The sequence below is a fragment of the Micromesistius poutassou genome (assembly GCF_964030765.1).
Source record: "Micromesistius poutassou genome assembly, chromosome: 24".
Classification (NCBI taxonomy): domain Eukaryota; kingdom Metazoa; phylum Chordata; class Actinopteri; order Gadiformes; family Gadidae; genus Micromesistius; species Micromesistius poutassou.
The window spans coordinates 6,659,295-6,683,270 of record NC_140294.1 but is presented as its reverse complement, the minus strand read 5'-3'; the positions used below and the strand labels follow the sequence as shown (position 1 = coordinate 6,683,270).

Genomic DNA, 23,976 nt, shown 5'->3' with positions numbered 1-23,976 from the left:
TCAGACAGAGAGAGTTCTCTGTAGGCTGTGTTTGGGTCCAGTGTGAGTTCACAGGCATCTGACGGAGAACAAGACATGATGAGCTACTGAACCCTTCTGCATCTTCATCTTCATCATCATCATCACTAGTACTGCTTCAAGCATTGACATCTTAGATATGCTAGGATGCTAAATCCGAGGACGCACAGGCACAGGCAGGCACACACACACACACACACACACACACACACACACACACACACACACACACACACACACACACACACACACACACACACACACACACACACACACACACACTTCAACACTTCAGACATCACGTCAAAATTCAACCGTTTACCATCACTCAAACTATTAAACAAATCTACACATTTGTATCTTCGATAGTATTTAATCAGAATTTCGATATCATTTATACTTTTTTCAGAATCACAGTTTTAGTTTCACTTCAGATTAGTTTTCAGTTGGTCTCACTCTAGCCGTTTGCCTCAGCTGTTGCTCGTTGAGCAATCAGTGGACATCACAGCACTCTGGAGGAGTCTGGTTAAAGTCACGTGGTGGAGGGTAGTGTGGTCTTTGTTAGTCTCTGGCCGTTTCTCAATACCAAGTACGCAAACTACGGACTCGCGGACTTGGAAGTGCGTACTTGGCAAGTCCGGACTTCCAAGTACAGACTTCCGAGGACGCAAGTACGCACCTGTGACGTCACCACCTCAGCTCTGTTAACTGCTTTACCGCCTCATGTAGGCATACACTACTGAACAATTTAAACTAATGATATAAAACTAAACCCCAGCCTCTTTCATTTTACAATAGTATGTCAATATTTTCAATGAATATAAATGAAAAGATATGCTTATCGTGTGTATAAGCTATTCACACAACTTTTTATATGTAGGGTACAGATGCGCGTGCCTAACTGGCTATGTAGTTGGAGAGTAGACTATTGATATAATAATAATAACGAATGAGCGAGAAATGACTGATTAGAACACACACACACACACACACACACACACACACACACACACACACACACACACACACACACACGATCGGATGGATCCGACCAAGATTTTCGTTGCCGTTGTGATGGGTTTCCTCTATCAGCGACTTATACAATAAAACAAATTATATTAAACAAAACCCCAGCCTCTTTAATTTTAAAATAGTATGTCAATATTTTGAATGAATAGGCCTACATTTTTGTTATATATGTCAAATGTTCCTATATATAGCCTATTATTATAGCTTACATACTAATATTTTAAAACATGGGAATGCGAAATGCATCCTGGGATATTTAACGGTCCAAGTCCACACAAGTCACCTCCGATGCGTCCTCGGTGGAACGGCCAGTTTAAGAACGCATGGAGAACACACACGGGTTTTACGACTGTACTTGACTTGATGCGTACTTGGAATTGGAACAGTACTTGGGCTACGACTGATGACGTTTCACGAGAACGCAAAGTACACAAGTACAGACGAGAACGCACATTGAGAAACGGCCTCTCTCTCTCCCTCATGGACTACAACAATGGACTACAATAGTGGACTACAATAGTGGACTACAATAGTGGACTACAATAGTGGACTACAACAGTGGACTACAATAGTGGACTACAATAGTGGACGTTGTCCAACCACTTTTTTAAATGTCAGCCACAGTTCGGCTTTCGGCCCCAACCTCATTGATCGACCTGGCAACGTTTTCCCACGCCAGTTTTTTGCTTTTGGTGCTGATTCCGGAGGAAAGAGAGCCAAACAAGATCTTATTTCTGGCCTCTACCTCCGAAATCAGCACCTCCACCTCGCATTCACTAAAGTTATTTTTTCTTCCTTTCTCCATGTTCTCCTTTCTCCTAACGAGCGCACTACTGCAGGTTTATTTATACAAATTAGCATATTAAATGAGGGAGGAGACGGGTGGAGATGGAAATGGGTGGAGAGACGGGCTCGTGCATGTGCGCTCAATTTCACGTTAATTGGGATGTACAAAGAGAATCTGTGTGAAATCGTGCTTACGCAAGGATTGATACATCCAGATTTTTTTGTGAGCATCAGCTTTCCAGATTTTGGCGTCCGCAAAGTTTTAGTCAGAAATCCACGCAAGTCTTACGCAACAACACACAACTCACTGCCTCCCTGCTTCTAGCCAATCAGCTACTAGCCACCACCAATATACTACCCGGCCTTCTTTCATCCGCCGTCATGTCTCGTCTCCACCTTGGATTATCACTCCTGCTACTCCAGACTCTTAGGACTCTCTCCTCTACTCCACCAACTTCTGGCCCACTCAGCTACACCGCCGCTGACCTTCACCGCCTCAACAATAACCATCGTCTCTCTGCTGCTGCTGCCCCTGCAGCCAGCACAGCCGGAATCCTCCGCCGACGCCGCTACATCCATCCAGGTTCTGGCCCCTCTCGCAACCAACACCTCCCCCATGGCTCACCCATCCCCTCACTCTGGACTAACTCTCGCCCCCCCGTCACCCCCACCTGCCGTACTGCCAACCTCACTAACCTCCGTTCCCCCTCCCCTGCCCCCCCATCCATCTCCATCTCCAACAAATCACCCGTTATATCTGAACTGCTACTGACAATAACATGGATCTGCTCCTCCTCTGTGAAATATGGCAACAGCCCCTGGACTTCTACGCTCTCAATCAAGCCACTCCTTCCAATTACAGTTACATCGCCAAACCCCGCCTCTCTGGCCGATGGGGAGGCGTTGCCGTTCTTCATAAACAATCCCTGTCCATCACCTACTACTACTGCTACTGAACTGGTCTTCATCCTCATCTTCATCACTAGTACTGTTCTTCCTGTTTCACGTTCATCTTCTCTACAAAAATGAACATAGAAAGACTAAATCATATCAGATGATAGCTACTATAGTGGACTAGTGTGCTATAGCTTTAGAAATAGTAATGCATATTGTTTATAAGATGTTTTAAGTTAAACGTAAATGTAAATCCCATGTGTGTGTGAGTGGTTGTCCCAGTCAAAACAATGAAAAATGTGTACACTGAATCTACTCCCGCAATATTTACACGACATACACATATTATACATCAAAACGTTCATCATGATGAGCTGATTAATCCTCTGTAGTATCTAAGCTATAGTCTACATACTTTTCAAGATATTCGACTTTGAAAGGTTCCAATACACATCCATTGTGATCCACCTGTGTAAACAACAGACTGAACCAGCTGAGCTCACATACAGGCTGGAAACTAACTGTTGGTACCATAGACCTGGTTCATACATACAGTACATAGACATGTACACATACGTACACACACCTACACAAACATACTAGACACACATCAACACAGGCAAACATAGCTACACATACGGATACACAAGTCCACATGTGAATGAGCGGACGTCACCTCCTGCTGTGTGGATGGACTTTCCATCCCAATAGTGAGTGTGTGTTGTGATGAATCAAACAGACACTTACACTTCTTTAGAGCTGGTTTCAGCCTCCACACTCCACCGTGCTCCACACTGGGGGGGAAACAAAGTGAGAGCAGCATGTTGAAACATTCACCTTCATCATCTGCTGTCTCATCACGTTCTACACAACATGAGTTACAGCTGCCTTTTCAAACTACTTCATCTAGCAGCGGCTTGAATCCCTGCAGGAGACTTTGTCCCTGAGTGGTGAGCTGTCCTCTCCATACCTGAGAGTGTCCAGTCTCCAGCGTGGATCCTCCAGTCCAGCAGAGAGCAGCGCAGCTCCAGAGTCTCCTGGGTGATTGTAGCTCAGGTCCAGCTCTCTCAGATGGGAGGGGTTGGAGCTCAGAGCTGAGGCCAGAGAAGCACAGCCTTCCTGTGTGACCAGGCAGCCAGACAACCTGCACACACACACACACACACACACACACACACACACACACACACACACACACACACACACACACACACACACACACACACACACACACACACACGTGTGTGTGAACTATTACTTTTCTGGAGGTAAGTCTTTTCAACGTCCTCTGATGTGGAACTTAACTGTTTGATCATTAAAACTGTAAAGTTTTAGAGTAGAGTAAAAAAGAACTAAAGGGTAAAGGGGTGCACATTTTCTTTACCATCTTTCACCTCAAAACTAAAATGCAAACACTAGATTTTAGTGGAACTTCAGCGGGGAATAAAGACTAACTAGACAGAAAACCACACTCTACACACAAACAGTAATAGTTTTTTTTCATTTAGGCGATTCATTTTTCAGTGACCCAGGAGGTGCTGGAACATGTTCCGGCGTGTTCCGGCTCAAATGAAGCACTGCCCCCTATGCATTCAAAACATTAACTTAAACCTTTTTAAAGTGAGTGAATCTGTTCACATGAATGGACACAGATGGATGGTAGGCAGTGGCGGTTCTACATTGAATTACACCCCGGGTGAGACCCCCTCCGAGCGCCCCCCCCCCCCCCTCTCAATTGCAAGAAATTCGAGGTGTGCCTGACTTGAGCCACTCATTCCATTAGAGTGTTGCTCTGTACCGGGCCGTCCATATGGGCAGGAGGGGCGGCGAACTACTTGCAAAAGCATGCTCCCAAAAAGATAGTTTGTAAATCATTGCTCCAAGTCTATTTTTAATAACGTGATCGTCACATTAACTATCTATAGTCTCTGTAGGCTTTCAGACTATTGTTGGTCTGTTGACATCACGTTTTGGATGATGGTGGACGTGGTGGGCGGCGGTTCTAGCTGAGTTTAACGTCTCATGTTGGGGCAGCTCAGCGACCGCGTTCCTCCGTATGTTGATCACATAACCCTGCAGGCTGCAATAAGGATTTCAATCCCCTAACAGTGGACCCCCGTCCCCCCCTTGTCCGTTATGGAGACCCAGAGGTGAACTGTCCCCCCCCCTCCCCTTTCCCCTTCTCACTAGTGGTGGATTTCATGATTCAGTTCGTGTCGGTCAGTTCGCCAAGAAGAGTCGTTCGTTCGTTCATTCGCATTTCCGGTAGCGGTGAATCATGATTCTCAGTCACTGAGTCGGTCAGACTCAGCTCCTCCCTCATTCTCATTCTCAAACGAATCACGATCGTGCGATGGTGCAAACGGTCATCAATCAACACAACATTAACTAAGTTCCTTTTAGCAGAGGAGCGCTTCATGTTCGGAATCGGGATGTTGTTGCCCGGCTGACTCTCGTGACTTCTCAGTCCTCAAGTCTTCACCGCTAAACACAGTCAGTGAACGAACGGCGACTCGCGAGTCAGCGCGACTCAGCGACTAGTGGGCGGAGCTGGGAGTCGAGTTGGGAGAACGAACGAGACGAACGGCGACGAATGAGAGCGGCAAATCAGGTTGGTTTGTTTGTTTTAAAGAGTCGTTCGTTCAAACTGATTCGTTCGTGAACGAGCCACCACTACTTCTCATACAGCTTCTCTGACGGCACCTTCTCAGCGAGCAGGGCGCCTGCAGCCGGAGGGGGCGCCAATATGCCAACTCCCCCCACAGTGATATGAGAGATAATAGAAAACGGGTGGCTTAAATCAAGTGATCTGATTGGTTCCCAACTGTTGTATAATGAGCGTATACACACAGCTATGACGCCCGTTCAGTTTACAGCGATCCGTATCACTCCACGCCTAACTTGAACTGTTGTTTATTTATATATAAAAGCAATAGCATAGTTCACTGAAGCCTAAAAATATGTTGATTGATGGAGAGGGTGGACATGTTGTAAAGCAATAGGCACACTGTGAGTGAACTCGATAGTAGGCTAAATTGCCGGCGAACCAAGCTACCAAGCTCGCTTTTTCAAAATTGAGGGTGTTTATGACTTTCATTTCGCCATACTTACGTAAACGTTTTATAAAAGCAATAAATCACTTCAGTCAGTGAAATGTTCTCATTATACCACAGTTAAGGGGCGTTGTCCGTCCCGACGTGCAGCGGAGGGACGGACAACGCCCCTTAACTGTGGTGTAATGAGAACATTTCACAGCCTGTCGTGATCTATTGCTTAAATAGAAAACCGCTTCGCGGCACAGATGATTTTTTTTTTCTTGTGTACTCGTGCACATGTGTCATCCCGCCCTCTGTCCCTCCCCCCCCCCTCTGTAAGTGTTTGACCATTGAGTAAAACTGACCTGAGAGTTTCCAGTGTACAGTGTGGACTCCCCAGTCCAGCAGAGAGCAGCTTCACTCCTGAATCCTGCAGATCATTGGTACTCAGGTCCAGCTCTCTCAGACTAGAGGAGTTGGAGCTGAGAACTGAGGCCAGAGCTTCACAGCATCTCTCTGACAGATCACAGCCATCCAGCCTTCACACACAATAAACACAACATGTTAGGAACTGGGATTAAAATATTTTACATCTTTTACATAAAAGGACGTGTTGAAAACTTTAATTAGAGATGTTTTATTAATTGAAATACATTCAATCCATAAATGTTAATTTAATTATCTGTGTAACTTTTACTTTTAACATAATTAAGTTATTGTCTTCATCTTTATTAGAAGTGTTTTTAGTTTAACTAATGTTTAAAACACTGGATATTTAAATGTAGTATATGCTAAACGTGAACCTCCTAAGATGGAGCAATTTGATTGGTTCTCTATTTCTGGATATTGGACCATATCCCGAGATTGAGATCTCAAACTCGGGATATTGGGGAGCGCGTAACGGTCGTCTCGTCACGCTAATAAAAACGAATTAACCGCTCATAAAAACAAATAAATCCTGGCAAAAAGTGTAATCTTGTTTATTTTTGGAGTGTTCACGTGTAGTTTATATAAAACAATGATTCACCTCAGGCTCCGTGAATAGTTCAAATGTATTAGCCCCTGCTATAAACAATCTAGCCCCCGTAGCTCCCCCAATCATAATTATTTGGCACCGCTACTGGTTACAAATAATAAGTAAATGTTTAAATATCATTTAGCTGGGCGATCTCTACAGAGAATAGTCATCTCCTCCTTTGTCTCCTCCCTCTCTCACTCGTGACCTCTCACCCTTCCCCCAGATGACCCTGAAGTCTCTGTATCAACGCATCCTATTGGTTAAACCCAAAGCGTCCATATAACCAAACTACTGAACAAGGTTAAACATTTTAAAATAGTGGGTCACCTTTTATTAATAATGAACGTATATTTATGCATGTAACCTCATCAATAACTATTTATTTATACTTATAGCAACATATTTAAATACAGGTGCATTTAATTATTGATGAACAATTATTATTCATTCTTTAATTATTATTTCATAATAAATAGAGTTAACCTCAAAAGATGTTTTCTATGTTATCTTAACTTTTATATTCTACTATTATGTATGTTTTCGTTGTGTGTACTCCCTCCGTCCCTCCCCCTCCCTCCCCCCTCTGTCCCTCTCCCCCCTCCGTCCCTCTCCCCCCTCCGTCCCTCTCCCCCCTCCGTCCCTCTCCCCCCTCCGTCCCTCTCCCCCCTCCGTCCCTCTCCCCCCTCCGTCCCTCTCCGCCCTCTGTCCCTTCACTATCTCGGGATATTGGGTAGCGTGTGTGACGGTCGTCTCGTCACGCTAATAAAAACTAGTAAACCGCTAATAAAAACAAATAAATCCCGGCAAAAAGTGTAATCTTGTTTATTTTTGGAGTGTTCACGTGTAGTTTATATAAAACAATGATTCCCCTCAGGCTCTGTGAGTAGTGGGGAATAGCCCCAGAGACCTTCGGCGAATAATTGTTAATTATTATCATTTATCTTTTATGATTGTTATGATTGGGGAGTATGTTAAATAAATAAATTGTTACTGCTTTTATATCCTAGTATTAATTATTTTATGTGTAATATAATACATTATCACTGAATGTACAGAGATGTTTCCTATGTTATTATAACTTTTATTATCTAGTTTTATGTACATTATCTTGTGTGTATTGTTATACATGTTATTAGTGAACGTACAGATACGATTTGTATTTTATTATACCTTTTATATTCTAGTTTTCTCTATATTATGATAAGTTATACATATTATTAGTGAACCTACAGATATGTTTTGTTAGTTATAATAACTTATATATTCTAGCATATATTATTATATATATATTATATTATATTTTATGTATATAGTGTTGTTTGTATTGTAATACATGTTATTAGTGAACTTAGAGAGATGTTTTGTTAGTTATAATAACTTATATATTCTAGCATATATTATTATATATATATTATATTATATTTTATGTATATAGTGTTGTGTGTATTGTAATATATGTTATTAGTGAACTCACAGATATGTTTTGTTAGTTATAATAACTTATATATTCTAGCATATATTATTATATATATATTATATTATATTTTATGTATATAGTGTTGTGTGTATTGTAATACATGTTATTAGTGAACTCACAGAGATGTTTTGGAGGCTTTGACCACTGGCAGCAGCCTCAGAAGACCCTCCTCTGAAGCAGAGTATTTCTTCAGGTCAAACACGTCCAGCTCCTCTTCTGATGACAGTAAGATGAAGACCAGAGCTGACCACTGAGCAGGAGAGAGAGATTCTGTGGAGAGACTTCCTGATGTCAGGGACTGTTGGATCTCCTCCACTAGAGAACGGTCGTTCAGCTCATTCAGACAGTGCAACAGATTGATGCTTCTCTCTGGAGAGAGATCTCCATCCATCTTCTCCTTCACATTGGTCTTTGAGCCACTTCCTGTCTGTCTCAGCAGACCTCGTAGGAGAATCTGATTGGTCTTCAGAGAGAGGCCCAGGAGGAAGCGGAGGAACAAGTCCAGGTGTCCGTTCTCACTCTGTAAGGCCTTGTCCACAGCACTCTGGTAGAGGACAAGTTTAACTTTCCTGGAGGTTGATTGTTCTTCTGAGAGCAGATTGACCCCAGTGTCTATGAAGTGCTTAAAGACATAAAGGGCAGCCAGAAACCCCTGGAGGCTCAGATGGACAAAGCAGAACACCTTGTGATGGTACAGCCCACACTCCTCTCTAAAGATCTGGGTGAACACTCCTGAGTACACTGAGGCTGCTCTGATATCGATGCCACACGCTGCCAGGTCTGACTCGTAGAAGATCAGGTTGCCATTCTCCAGCTGGTTAAAAGCCAGTTTTCCCAGAGAAACAATGATCTTCTTGCTCTCTGAACTCCAGTGTGAATCTGTTTCAGATCTCCCACGGTACTTCCTGTCCCCCTGTATGGACTGAACCTTCAGGATGTGGCTGTACATCTGAGTCACGGTCTTGGGCATCTCTTCTTCTCTCTGGGATGTTTTGAAGCAGTCCTCCAGAACTGTAGCAGTGATCCAACAGAAGACTGGGATGTGACACATGATGTGGAGGCTTCGTGATTTTTTGATGTGGGAGATGATTGTGCTGGCCAGCTTATCTTCTTTGAATCTCTTCCTGAAGTACTCCTCCTTCTGTGGGTCGGTGAACCCTCTCACCTCTGTCACCATGCCAACACACTCAGCAGGGATCTGATTGGCTGCCGCAGGGCGTGAGGTTATCCAGATGCGAGCGGAGGGAAGCAGGTTGCCCCTGATGAGGTTTGTCAGCAGCACGTCCACCGAGGTGGACTTTGTGACATCAGTCCAGATCGGGTTTCTCTGGAAGTCCAGAGGAAGTCGACACTCATCCAGACCATCCAAGATGAAGACAACTTGGAACCGGTGGAATCTACAGATTCCTGCTTCTTTGGTCTCAATAAAGAAGTGATGAAGAAGTTCCACCAAGCTAAACTCTTTCCCTTTCAGTAAATTCAGCTCTCTGAAAGTGAGGAGAAATGTGAAGTCTATGTCGTGGTTAGTTTTGCCTTCAGCCCAGTCCAGAGTGAACTTGTGTGTTAAGACGGTTTTACCAATGCCGGCCACTCCAGTTGTCATTATTGTCCTGATTGGTTGATCTTTTCCAGGTAAGGGTTTAAAGATGTCCTCACATCTGATTGGTGTTTCCTCTAAGGCTGGTTTCCTGGAAGCTGTTTCAATCAGTCTGACCTCATGTTCCTGGTTGACCTCTCCACTGCCTCTCTCTGTGATGAAGATCTCTGTGTAGAAGTCCTTCAGAGGTGTTGAATGTCCTGCTTTAGCGATTCCCTCAAACACACGCCTGTACTTATTCTCCAAACTAGACTTGATTTTATGTTGGCACTCGACAGCATCAGATCCTAAAAGTGAAAACAACAGAAGACATCAGTTAGTGGAAGGTGACATCAGTGGATCAATATTTCCTGTTAAATTATCAACTCAATGATATTTAGTGGCTTCATAACTTGTGGTCGGAGAAGCTGGTCGTGACAAGGACTGCATGTTACAGATCAAAATGTTCAGGACTATTATTTCCACAGCAGTATGATTGGTCTAATGATAGTAATAATGATGGTGAATCAGTCTAAAGTGACTTGTTATGCTGATATAACAAGATAGTGTTGCATCTATTCCACTGAGTTATTCTGCTGTTGATCTGCAGTATAATGTTTAACATTCTTTAACCTGATGCCCCCACGATAACCCTCCATATCTGGATCAAACCATTCAACCTGATACCCCACAATAACAACTACATATCTGGACCAAACCATTCAACCTGATACCCCGACAATAACCCTACATATCTGGAACAAACCATTTAACCTGATACCCCCACAATAACCCAACATATCTGGATCAAACCATTTAACCCCAAAGAGGAAAGATGTCTCTACATTGAAGTTAAAAGTCATTCAGTCCAAAAAGAACAAATAGGAGTCTCATACTGCTCCTTAAAAATATAATTTCTCCTGTCTTCAAAGTAAGAGTCTCTTCTGCCCTTCAAAATAATAGTCTCCTCTGTCTTCAAAGTAAGAGTCTCTTACCGCCCCCCAGTGAGTGGGCCACTTCCTCCTGGTTCATCTTCTTCTCTGTTTGATGCTGCTGTACAGACTGACCACTGGTAACCTTTGACCTCTCCTGGTGTCTGTGGAGAACACACACACACACACACACACACACACACACACACACACACACACACACACACACACACACACACACACACACACACACACACACACATTTTTCCTGACTTGTAAACATCAGTACCAGTAGAGTCTGATAACAAGAGTCTGCTCTCTGCTGCTGGACTCTTCTAGAAAAACAAGAACCAGATTTATTGACGTTTGATAGAAGCTGTATCTTTATGATCTCTGGTAAGTCCTCACCTTTTCTCAATAGACAGATTTCCATCTTTAAAGGTAACAGGTGGCTCCATAGAGCGGTCACTCTTCATGGAGACACAGCTGGGTCCAGGGGAGTCTGCTCTCTGCTGCCTCCTTCTGAAATGTTTCATAATTTAGGGCTACTCAACTACTTTTTCATGACTTTTCATGTCAATAATCTCAGATTATTGAAATGGAAATATAAGGGCAGGCTGAAAATGAAGTTATTAGCCGTTTTCACACATTTTCTCCACCTTTTCTCTGCATTTGTACATCAGGAGGTTCGACCGTGAGGGTCATTCACACTTATTCACACTTGATGTCCGATATGCGGACATCTGTGTCGCTCAGACATCAGTAGAATCTCTGACTGGTTTAGGGGGGCGGGGGCTTGAAAGGGGCGGGATATGACGTAGGGTCTAAATTATCAAGAGGCGGGATAGGACGGCCACCTGTCACTCTCTCTGTTTTGGTTTGACCACAGACAGCGCGGAGGCAGAACGGGCAGAACTCATCGCGATCATCTTAAATGTTGCTGCAGCGATGCATCATATATTCCGTTGCATCCACAACATCCGCATGATCGATGAAAGATTGGAGCATGAGTTAGAGACAAATAGAAGAAACGACAAAGAAAGGCTTCGCGAACGACTGCGTTACCGGAGAAAGATAGCCAATTTTTTTGCTTAATTTCACATCTAACAAACACTGGGACAAATGTAGTTGATTTCTGTGTTTAACTGAGAAAACAGGGAGTGGAAGGACGGGACCCTATAATGTTCAGCTAACTGTTGTCAATAACAATTGTTATGAGAGTTAGCGCATGTTTGTGTGCGTGGGAATGGCAGTGTGTGTGTGTGTGTGTGTGTGTGTGAGTGGACGAGCGAGGAGAGCGAGTGGTAGCGTGTGTCAGTTTAGGGAAGTAATGAACGAGTCCGGTTGTGTCTGTGCAAACGTGTAAAGTCAGTGAAACTAAGAATAAAGTACCCAGCCTGTCAATAATCGGTGGCCGCTTCATTCCGACCATATTCAAACCTATAAGCAGACCCACTGCCGGTCAAAGTGAAGGGTGTTACCCCCGAGAGAACATCGGCCCTGGAGGGAACGTCTCCCCTGTGCTCCTCGACCACGGTCTGGGAGCCGACCGCAGGAAAGGTGGAACATAAAAATAAAAAAACATTTTCTATATACGCGTGCAGCTGTGAACTCATGTATTTTAATTTATTGTATGATGTTGTACTTACGATAAGACCTATCATTTAGTGTTCACCACACACACACACACACACACACACACACACACACACACACACACACACACACACACACACACACACACACACACACACACACACACACATTTTTCCTGACTTGTAAACATCAGTACCAGTAGAGTCTGATAACAAGAGTCTGCTCTCTGCTGCTGGACTCTTCTAGAAAAACAAGAACCAGATTTATGGACCTTTGATAGAAGCTGTATCTTTATGATCTCTGGTAACTCCTCACCTTTTCTCAATCGACGGATTTCCATCTTTAAAGTCAATAGGTTGACCCATAGACCGGTCACTCTTCATGGAGACACAGCTGGGTCCAGGGGAGTCTGCTCTCTGCTGCCTCCTTCTGAAAAACAAGAACCATCTGGAAGTTAGGATATGTTGATATCTTTTCGTTTCATAATTTAGGGCTACTCAACTACTTTCTCATGACTTTTCATTTCAATAATCTTTCTCAGATTATTGAAATGGAAATATAAGGGCAGGCTGAAAATGTTAAGTTATTAGCTGTTTTCACACATGTCCTCCACCTTTTCTCTGCATTTGTACATCAGGAGGTTCGACCGTGAGGGTCATTCACACTTATTCACACTTGATGCCCGATATGCAGACATCAGTGTCGCTCAGACATCAGTAGAATCTCTGACTGGTTTAGGGGGGCGGGCTTGAAGGGGCGGGATATGACGTAGGGTCTAAATTATCAAGAGGCGGGATAGGACGGCCACTGTCACTCTCTCTGTTTTGGTTTGACCACAGACAGCATGGAGGCAGAACGGGCAGAACTCATCGCGATCATCTGAAATGTTGCTGCAGTGATGCATCATATATTCCATTGCATCCACAACATCCGCATGATCGATGAAAGATTGGAGCATGAGTTAGAGACAAATAGAAGAAACGACAAAGAAGAAAGGTGTCGCGAACGACTGCGTTACCGGAGAAAGAGAGCGTATTTTTTTGCTTAATTTGACATCTAACAAACACTGGGACAAATGTAGTTGATTTCTGTGTAACTGAGAAAACAGGGAGTGGAAGGACGGGACCCTATAATGTACAACTAACTGTTGTCAATAATAAGTGTTACGAGAGTTAGCGCATGTGTGTGTGCGTGAGACTGTGTCTGTGCAAACGTGTAAAGTCAGTGAAACTAAGAATAAAGTACCCAGCCTGTCAATAATCGGTGGCCACTTCATTCTGACCATATTCAAACCTATAAGCAGACCCACTGCCGGTCAAAGTGAAGGGTGTTACCCCCGAGAGAACATCGGCCCTGGAGGGAACGTCTCCCCTGTGCTCCTCGACTACGGTCTGGGAGCCGACAGCAGGAAAGGTGGAACATAAAAATAAAAAAACATTTTCTATATACGCGTGCAGCTGTGAACTCATGTATTTTAATTTATTGTATGACGTTGTACTTACGATAAGACCTATCATTTAGCGTTCACCACACACACACACACACACACACACACACACACACACACACACACACACACACACACACACACACACACACACACACACACACACACACACACACTTTTCCTGACTTGTAAACATCAGTACCAGTAGAGTCTGATAACAAGAGTCTGCTCTCTGCTGCTGGACTCTTCTAGAAAAACAAGAACCAGATTTATGGACGTTTGATAGAAGCTGTATCTTTATGATCTCTGGTAAGTCCTCACCTTTTCTCAATAGACTGATTTCCATCTTTAAATTCCCAAGGTCTATCCATAGAGCGGTCACTCTTCATGGAGACACAGCTGGGTCCAGGGGAGTCTGCTCCCTGCTGCCTCCTTCTGAAAAACAAGAACCATCTGGAAGTTAGGATATGTCGATATCTTTTCGTTTTATAATTTAGGGCTACTCAACTACTTTCTCATGACTTTTCATTTCAATAATCTTTCTCAGATTATTGAAATGGAAATATAAGGGCGGGCTGAAAATGTTAAGTTATTAGCTGTTTTCACACATGTCCTCCGCCTTTTCTCTGCATTTGTACATCAGGAGGTTCGACCGTGAGGGTCATTCACACTTATTCACACTTGATGCCCGATATGCGGACATCAGTGTCGCTCAGACATCAGTAGAATCTCTGACTGGTTTAGGGGGGCGGGCTTGAAGGGGCGGGATATGACGTAGGGTCTAAATTATCAAGAGGCGGGATAGGACGGCCACTGTCACTCTCTCTGTTTTGGTTTGACCACAGACAGCGCGGAGGCAGAACGGGCAGAACTCATCGCGATCATCTTAAATGTTGCTGCAGCGATGCATCATATATTCCGTTGCATCCACAACATCCGCATGATCGATGAAGGATTGGAGCATGAGTTACAGACAAATAGAAGAAACGACAAAGAAGAAAGGCGTCATGAATGACTGCGTTACCGGAGAAAGAGAGCGTCTTTTTTTGCTTAATTTGACATCTAACAAACACTGGGACAAATGTAGTTGATTTCTGTGTTTAACTGAGAAAACAGGGAGTGGAAGGACGGGACCCTATAATGTACAACTAACTGTTGTCAATAATAAGTGTTACGAGAGTTAGCGCATGTGTGTGTGCGTGAGACTGTGTCTGTGCAAACGTGTAAAGTCAGTGAAACTAAGAATAAAGTACCCAGCCTGTCAATAATCGGTGGCCGCTTCATTCCGACCATATTCAAACCTATAAGCAGACCCACTGCCGGTCAAAGTGAAGGGCGTTACCCCCGAGAGAACATCGGCCCTGGAGGGAACGTCTCCCCTGTGCTCCTCGACTACGGTCTGGGAGCCGACAGCAGGAAAGGTGGAACATAAAAATAAAAAAACATTTTCTATATACGCGTGCAGCTGTGAACTCATGTATTTTAATTTATTGTATGATGTTGTACTTACGATAAGACCTATCATTTAGTGTTCACCACACACACACACACACACACACACACACACACACACACACACACACACACACACACACACACACACACACACACACACACATTTTTCCTGACTTGTAAACATCAGTACCAGTAGAGTCTGATAACAAGAGTCTGCTCTCTGCTGCTGGACTCTTCTAGAAAAACAAGAACCAGATTTATGGACCTTTGATAGAAGCTGTATCTTTATGATCTCTGGTAACTCCTCACCTTTTCTCAATCGACGGATTTCCATCTTTAAAGTCAATATGTAGATCCATAGACCGGTCACTCTTCATGGAGACACAGCTGGGTCCAGGGGAGTCTGCTCTCTGCTGCCTCCTTCTGAAAAACAAGAACCATCTGGAAGTTAGGATATGTCGATATCTTTTCGTTTTATAATTTAGGGCTACTCAACTACTTTCTCATGACTTTTCATTTCAATAATCTTTCTCAGATTATTGAAATGGAAATATAAGGGCAGGCTGAAAATGTTAAGTTATTAGCCGTTTTCACACATGTCCTCCGCCTTTTCTCTGCATTTGTACATCAGGAGGTTCGACCGTGAGGGTCATTCACACTTATTCACACTTGATGCCCGATATGCGGACATCCGTGTCGCTCAGACATCAGTACAATCTCTGACTGGTTTAGGGGGGCGGGCTTGAAGGGGCGGGATATGACGTAGGGTCTAAATTATCAAGAGGCGGGATAGGACGGCCACTGTCACTCTTTCTGTTTTGGTTTGACCACAGACAGCGTGGAGGCAGAACGGGCAGAACTCATCGCGATCATCTGAAATGTTGCTGCAGCGATGCATCATATATTCTGTTGCATCCACAACATCCGCATGATGGATGAAAGATTGGAGCATGAGTTACAGACAAATAGAAGAAACGACAAACAAGAAAGGCGTCGCGAACGACTGCGTTACCGGAGAAAGAGAGCGTATTTTTTTGCTTAATTTGACATCTAACAAACACTGGGACAAATGTAGTTGATTTCTGTGTTTAACTGAGAAAACAGGGAGTGGAAGGACGGGACCCTATAATGTACAACTAACTGTTGTCAATAATAAGTGTTACGAGAGTTAGCGCATGTGTGTGTGCGTGAGACTGTGTCTGTGCAAACGTGTAAAGTCAGTGAAACTAAGAATAAAGTACCCAGCCTGTCAATAATCGGTGGCCGCTTCATTCCGACCATATTCAAACCTATAAGCAGACCCACTGCCGGTCAAATTGAAGGGTGTTACCCCCGAGAGAACATCGGCCCTGGAGGGAACGTCTCCCCTGTGCTCCTCGACTACGGTCTGGGAGCCGACAGCAGGAAAGGTGGAACATAATAATAAAAAAACATTTTCTATATACGCGTGCAGCTGTGAACTCATGTATTTTAATTTATTGTATGATGTTGTACTTACGATAAGACCTATCATTTAGTGTTCACCACACACACACACACACACACACACACACACACACACACACACACACACACATTTTTCCTGACTTGTAAACATCAGTACCAGTAGAGTCTGATAACAAGAGTCTGCTCTCTGCTGCTGGACTCTTCTAGAATAACAAGAACCAGATTTATGGACCTTTGATAGAAGCTGTATCTTTATGATCTCTGGTAACTCCTCACCTTTTCTCAATCGACGGATTTCCATCTTTAAAGTCAATATGTAGATCCATAGACCGGTCACTCTTCATGGAGACACAGCTGGGTCCAGGGGAGTCTGCTCTCTGCTGCCTCCTTCTGAAAAACAAGAACCATCTGGAAGTTAGGATATGTCGATATCTTTTCGTTTTATAATTTAGGGCTACTCAACTACTTTCTCATGACTTTTCATTTCAATAATCTTTCTCAGATTATTGAAATGGAAATATAAGGGCAGGCTGAAAATGTTAAGTTATTAGCCGTTTTCACACATGTCCTCCGCCTTTTCTCTGCATTTGTACATCTGGAGGTTCGACTGTGAGGGTCATTCACACTTATTCACACTTGATGCCCGATATGCGGACATCCGTGTCGCTCAGACATCAGTACAATCTCTGACTGGTTTAGGGGGGCGGGCTTGAAGGGGCGGGATATGACGTAGGGTCTAAATTATCAAGAGGCGGGATAGGACGGCCACTGTCACTCTTTCTGTTTTGGTTTGACCACAGACAGGGTGGAGGCAGAACGGGCAGAACTCATCGCGATCATCTGAAATGTTGCTGCAGCGATGCATCATATATTCTGTTGCATCCAAAACATCCGCATGATCGATGAAGGATTGGAGCATGAGTTAGAGACAAATAGAAGAAACGACAAACAAGAAAGGCGTCGCGAACGACTGCGTTACCGGAGAAAGAGAGCGTATTTTTTTGCTTAATTTGACATCTAACAAACACTGGGACAAATGTAGTTGATTTCTGTGTTTAACTGAGAAAACAGGGAGTGGAAGGACGGGACCCTATAATGTACAACTAACTGTTGTCAATAATAAGTGTTACGAGAGTTAGCGCATATGTGTGTGCGTGAGACTGTGTCTGTGCAAACGTGTAAAGTCAGTGAAACTAAGAATAAAGTACCCAGCCTGTCAATAATCGGTGGCCACTTCATTCTGACCATATTCAAACCTATAAGCAGACCCACTGCCGGTCAAAGTGAAGGGTGTTACCCCCGAGAGAACATTGGCCCTGGAGGGAACGTCTCCCCTGTGCTCCTCGACTACGGTCTGGGAGCCGACAGCAGGAAAGGTGGAACATAATAATAAAAAAACATTTTCTATATACACGTGCAGCTGTGAACTCATGTATTGTAATTTATTGTATGACGTTGTACTTACGATAAGACCTATCATTTAGCGTTCACCACACACACACACACACACACACACACACACACACACACACACACACACATTTTTCCTGACTTGTAAACATCAGTACCAGTAGAGTCTGATAACAAGAGTCTGCTCTCTGCTGCTGGACTCTTCTAGAAAAACAAGAACCAGATTTATGGACGTTTGATAGAAGCTGTATCTTTATGATCTCTGGTAAGTCCTCACCTTTTCTCAATAGACGGATTTCCATCTTTAAAGTTAATATGTAGATCCATAGAGCGGTCACTCTTCATGGAGACACAGCTGGGTCCAGGGGAGTCTGCTCTCTGCTGCCTCCTTCTGAAAAACAAGAACCATCTGGAAGTTAGGATATGTCGATATCTTTTCGTTTTATAATTTAGGGCTACTCAACTACTTTCTCATGACTTTTCATTTCAATAATCTTTCTCAGATTATTGAAATGGAAATATAAGGGCAGGCTGAAAATGTTAAGTTATTAGCTGTTTTCACACACGTCCTCCGCCTTTTCTCTGCATTTGTACATCAGGAGGTTCGACCGTGAGGGTCATTCACACTTATTCACACTTGATGCCCGATATGCGGACATCAGTGTTGCTCAGACATCAGTAGAATCTCTGACTGGTTTAGGGGGCCGGGCTTGAAGGGGCGGGATATGACGTAGGGTCTCAATTATCAAGAGGCGGGATAGGACGGCCACTGTCACTCTCTCTGTTTTGGTTTGACCACAGACAGCATGGAGGCAGAACGGGCAGAACTCATCGCGATCATCTGAAATGTTGCTGCAGCGATGCATCATATATTCCGTTGCATCCACAACATCCGCATGATGGATGAAAGATTGGAGCATGAGTTAGAGACAAATAGAAGAAACGACAAACAAGAAAGGCGTTGCGAACGACTGCGTTACCGGAGAAAGATAGCGTCTTTTTTTGCTTAATTTGATCTAACAAACACTGGGACAAATGTAGTTGATTTCTGTGTAACTGAGAAAACAGGGAGTGGAAGGACGGGACCCTATAATGTACAACTAACTGTTGTCAATAATAAGTGTTACGAGAGTTAGCGCATGTGTGTGTGCGTGAGACTGTGTCTGTGCAAACGTGTAAAGTCAGTGAAACTAAGAATAAAGTACCCAGCCTGTCAATAATCGGTGGCCACTTCATTCCGACCATATTCAAACCTATAAGCAGACCCACTGCCGGTCAAAGTGAAGGGTGTTACCCCCGAGAGAACATCGGCCCTGGAGGGAACGTCTCCCCTGTGCTCCTCGACTACGGTCTGGGAGCCGACAGCAGGAAAGGTGGAACATAATAATAAAAAAACATTTTCTATATACGCGTGCAGCTGTGAACTCATGTATTATTGTATGACGTTGTACTTATGATAAGACCTATCATTTAGTGTTCACCACACACACACACACACAGACACACACACACACACACACACACACACACACACACACACACACAGCTGTTACTCAGACTAATGATGGAGTCATGATGTATCACTGCTGAGCTCTGAGATGGACAACAGTCACAGACAGAGAGATCCTCTTCTTACCTCTTAGCTTTGCTCCGGTGGCCATGTTCCCAAGACAGAGTGGTCTTAGAGGTAGGACCCCCCTCCTCTCTCTCCTCATCCATAGTAGACTGGAGACCTGGACACAAACACAACTCATCCATCACTTCATTTGCCTTCTGAACTTTAGCTGTTTATTGAAAGAGAAGATCATTGTGACTGCGTCACACTAAAGCGTTATGGACGTCATAGACCATCAATATGAACCCCACAACAACATACCCACACTGCCCTCACTACAGTACAGATGTGTACAGCACATGAGAACTGAGAGATGAGAATTAAACACCTTGGAGACTGTAACTGTGCTTAAACTACGGCACAAAAAAGATACACAATAGACTTAATAAATGCATTGTGGTACAATTAAAAGTGAAGAACGTTAGAATCATTTCTCCACTGGAACAAAGTCTGAATTCTGCCACTTTACTGAACCACAGATTCCATATAAATCAACTGGTGAAGCTCAACACATCGATAGGGTATCCTCTTATGACCAACGGGTCATAAGAGTGGTGGTAAACGGGTGGCGCGGCGCTGCTGCGACACGGACGCTAGAGACGGGCGCCAAGTTTGTCTTTCGTTTTTTGTTTGTTTAAGTCTGTCGGTGTGCTGAATGTGTTACAATGGGGAACACTAAGACTACTGCGCTGCTTCTGCTGCTGGTGCTGGTTATATCCAGCGTTTACACACAGCATGACGCTAACACCATGCTTCGTGGGGAACACGAGGTGCTGCGGACGGGCAGCAGAGAATGGCTGCTGTCCATACGGGGAGAAGCCACACCAACGCCGGGCTTGCTGGATGATGTGCCGGAGGAGCTGTTGCGACGGCGTGGAGGCAGGCGCCCACGGAAACGAGGGAAGAGAAGCGGCGTGTTTCATCGACTCCGCCGTAGGTGCAACAAACCACCGCTACCATCAATACTCTTCAGCAACGCTCGCTCCCTGAGGAACAAGACGGAGGAGCTACGCGTGAACACAAAAGTCTGCAATGAATACCGTGAGTCCTGCCTTATGATATACACAGAGACCTGGCTTCAAGCAGACTTCCCCGATGAACTTGCGCAGGTACAAGGCTTTTCTAATGTGCGCATGGACAGGAATAATAACTCGGGGAAATCAAGGGGTGGTGGAGTCTGTGTGTACATTAAGAACTCCTGGTGCTCAAACTTTACAGTTAAAGATACAGTCTGTACACCGGACCTTGAACTTTTATGCTTAAGCTTAAGACCCTTTTATCTACCGAGAGACTATGGGAACATTTTTATTTGTGTCGTCTATGTCCCGCCCAGTGGGAATGCATCCAGAGCTGCTTCACGCATAGCTGATTGCGTTCATCAGCAACTGGAAAATAAACCTGATGCTCCCATATTTGTACTGGGGGACCTAAACCAGTGCAAACTGGACCATGCTCTTCCAGGTTTCCATCAATATGTAAACAACAGCACACGAAAAAACAAAATACTAGACAAATGCTATGGTAATATTAAGGAAGCATATGTTGCAAAGATTAAACCACCCCTTGCAAATTCAGATCATAATACCATACAGTTAATTCCTACTTTCAAGTCAGCCCTCAAAAGAAGTAAACCGATTGTGAAGACCGTCAGTGTGTGGCAGGAGGAGAACAAAGAGGAGCTACGTGGTTGTTTCCTGGCCACGGACTGGGATATCTTCTTTGAGGACAGCTGTATTGACAATATTGCAGAAACAATAACTGGGTATATACACTTTTGTGTGGACACTGTAGTGCCAAAAAAGACCATCAAAATATACCCAAATAACAGAGACTACATTACACCTGACATCAGACACTGCCTCAAACGGAAAAGGCAAGCTTTCCGGGACAACAACACAACTGAACTGAGGACCATTCAGAAAGAACTAAAATTCAAATTGAAGGAAGCACGAGAACAACATAGTCTGCGTATTAAAGAAGCTTTTTCAAACAAGAATTCCAAACAACTGTGGGATAGTATGAAAGAAGCTATGGACATGAATTCTAAGAGAGAGTGTATGCAGGTGTTAAATGAGATGGAAAAAGCAAATGAACTCAACAACTTTTATAAACGGTTTGACTGTATGGTGAATGATGGTGTAGAGGTATGTTGTGACACTTTAATGTCATCATGTGACCCAACAGACAGAATTGTGATCGATCCTAGTGTTGTGGCTAAGGTTTTCAAAAAATTACATACTAAGAAGGCCTGCGGGCCGGATGGCATCTCAGCACTTCTTTTGAAAACCTTTGCAGATGAGTTGACTCCAGCTTGGAGCCCTCTGTTCCAACTCTCTGTCGACACACACACCATTCCCACAATATGGAAAAAAGCTGTAATCATCCCAGTCCCTAAAAAACCTTGTCCGCAGGACAATAACGATTTTAGGCCAGTAGCATTAACGTCGACTGTGATGAAAGCACTTGAACGCATCGTGGTAGGGAAGCTACAGGGTGAGGTTGAACACCTCCTGGATCCCTGCCAATTTGCTTACAAGTATGGCTTTGGCACTGATGATGCCTTAAACACCATATCACATTTAATTATTAAACATCTAGAAAATTCCAGAGCCTATGCAAGACTTTTGTTCATGGATTTTACATCTGCCTTTAATACCATACTCCCTCACATCCTTTTAAACAAGCTGAAACAGATGAATGTGAATCCTTACATAATTAAATGGTATTTTTCTTTTCTTACAGGCAGGCAGCAGCAGGTTAAAATCAATTCAACTCTCTCCGAGGTTCAGGTGATTAACACTGGCGCTCCACAGGGTTGCGTCAGTTCGCCTATTCTATTCACATTATATACTAACGATTGTAGGAACTATCACCCGAATAATCATGTTTTTAAATTCTCTGACGACACGGCCATACTGAGTCTACTGACAGTGGACTCAGATATCGCCGTGTACAAGTCAGAGGTAGAAAGGTGTGTGCAGTGGTGTGAGAAGCATAATCTGATTTTAAATGCTAAGAAAACAAAAGAAATCCTGTTCGATCCCAGGTCCGTTGGTGATCACAGTCTAGTCTTTCTGAATGAGGAGAGGGTTGAACAGGTTACAGTGCACAAGTATTTGGGCATTTATTTTGATTCTAAGTTACAGTGGGCTCACCATGTAGATTATGTTTGTTCAAGGATCAGCCAGCGCCTGTACTTTTTGCACAGGCTTAGGGTTCATGGAGTGGATAAAGATGTCATGTTGTTCTACAGAGCAGCCATAGAAACCATCATCCGCTATGGCATTACAACTTGGTTTGGCAACCTGACCATTAAATGTAAAGTACAACTCCAAAACCTGATCAAAAGGGCAGGAAAAATAATTGGCATGCTGCCTCCATCATCTCTCCAGGAGATATTTGAACAAACAGTTATGAAGCAAGGTCAAAAAATCACCTCAGACCCAAATCACATCCTCCACAGGGAGTATGAGTTGATGCCTTCAGGCAGAAGGTACAGGTTACCAAGCTGTAAGCTTAATAGATACAAATTCTCATTTATTCCATTATCAATTAAGCTACTTAATAACAGGAAATGAGTTGTGTGTGTGCGGGGGGGGGGGGGGGGGGGGGGGGGTGAGAGACAATGAGCATGTTGTGGTGTGTAAAGACTAATGTGCAATAATGAGTGTGTTGCTGTGAGAGGGAAGAGTAATGTGCAATAATGAGTGTGTTGCTGTATGTATAGAGGAATGTGCAATAATGAGTGTGTTGCTGTATGTATGGAGGAATGTACAATAATGAGTGTGTTGCTGTATGCAAAGAGGAAAGGGTAATGTGCAATATTGAGTGTGCTGCTGTAGGTATAGAGTAATGTGCAATAATGAGTGTGCTGCTGAATGTAAAGAGGAATGTGCAATAATGTTGCTGTAGCAAGGGGTCAGATGGGCATCATGATACTATTACTATTGTCTTTTTATTTTTATATGTATAGGTGATTTCAGGACATTGTGGGGGGACGCGCAAGGAGCTGGGGGATAGGATGTTGTGTCTGTTTATGGGCTTGATGTACTGTTTTGTTTATGTGTTCATGGCGCTTGGAGTCTCTGGTCTGTCCACGACGAATTTCTCCCAAGGGAGACAATAAAGACAAACTAACTAACTAAGTAACCTAAAGACAATATAAACGATAGTAAACTGGTTATTATTATATACCAGTAACCTAAAGACAATATAAACGGTAGTAAACTGGTTATTATTATA

At 43.7% G+C, this 23,976-nt stretch overlaps 2 protein-coding genes across 2 annotated transcripts in view; both read right to left on the bottom strand.

Annotated features, from left to right (window-relative positions):
* The window catches only part of LOC311369521 (NLR family CARD domain-containing protein 3-like), a gene marked incomplete at its 3' end in the record, with an annotated part of 85,322 nt that overhangs the window by 60,616 nt on the left and 730 nt on the right, over positions 1 to 23,976 (bottom strand). The gene's annotated exons all lie outside the window — the stretch shown is intronic.
* Positions 2,734 to 23,976, bottom strand: part of LOC311369520 (NLR family CARD domain-containing protein 3-like) — a 245,274-nt gene continuing 224,031 nt past the window's right edge. The window contains exons 2-5 of the mRNA XM_084487732.1: positions 8,377 to 10,141; positions 6,128 to 6,301; positions 3,698 to 3,871; positions 2,734 to 3,521 (exon numbers count right to left, since the gene is read on the bottom strand). Coding sequence (XP_084343858.1) covers positions 3,338 to 3,521; positions 3,698 to 3,871; positions 6,128 to 6,301; positions 8,377 to 10,141 — 2,297 coding nt within the window. The 3' untranslated portion in view covers positions 2,734 to 3,337. The remainder of the gene's footprint in view (positions 3,522 to 3,697; positions 3,872 to 6,127; positions 6,302 to 8,376; positions 10,142 to 23,976) is intronic.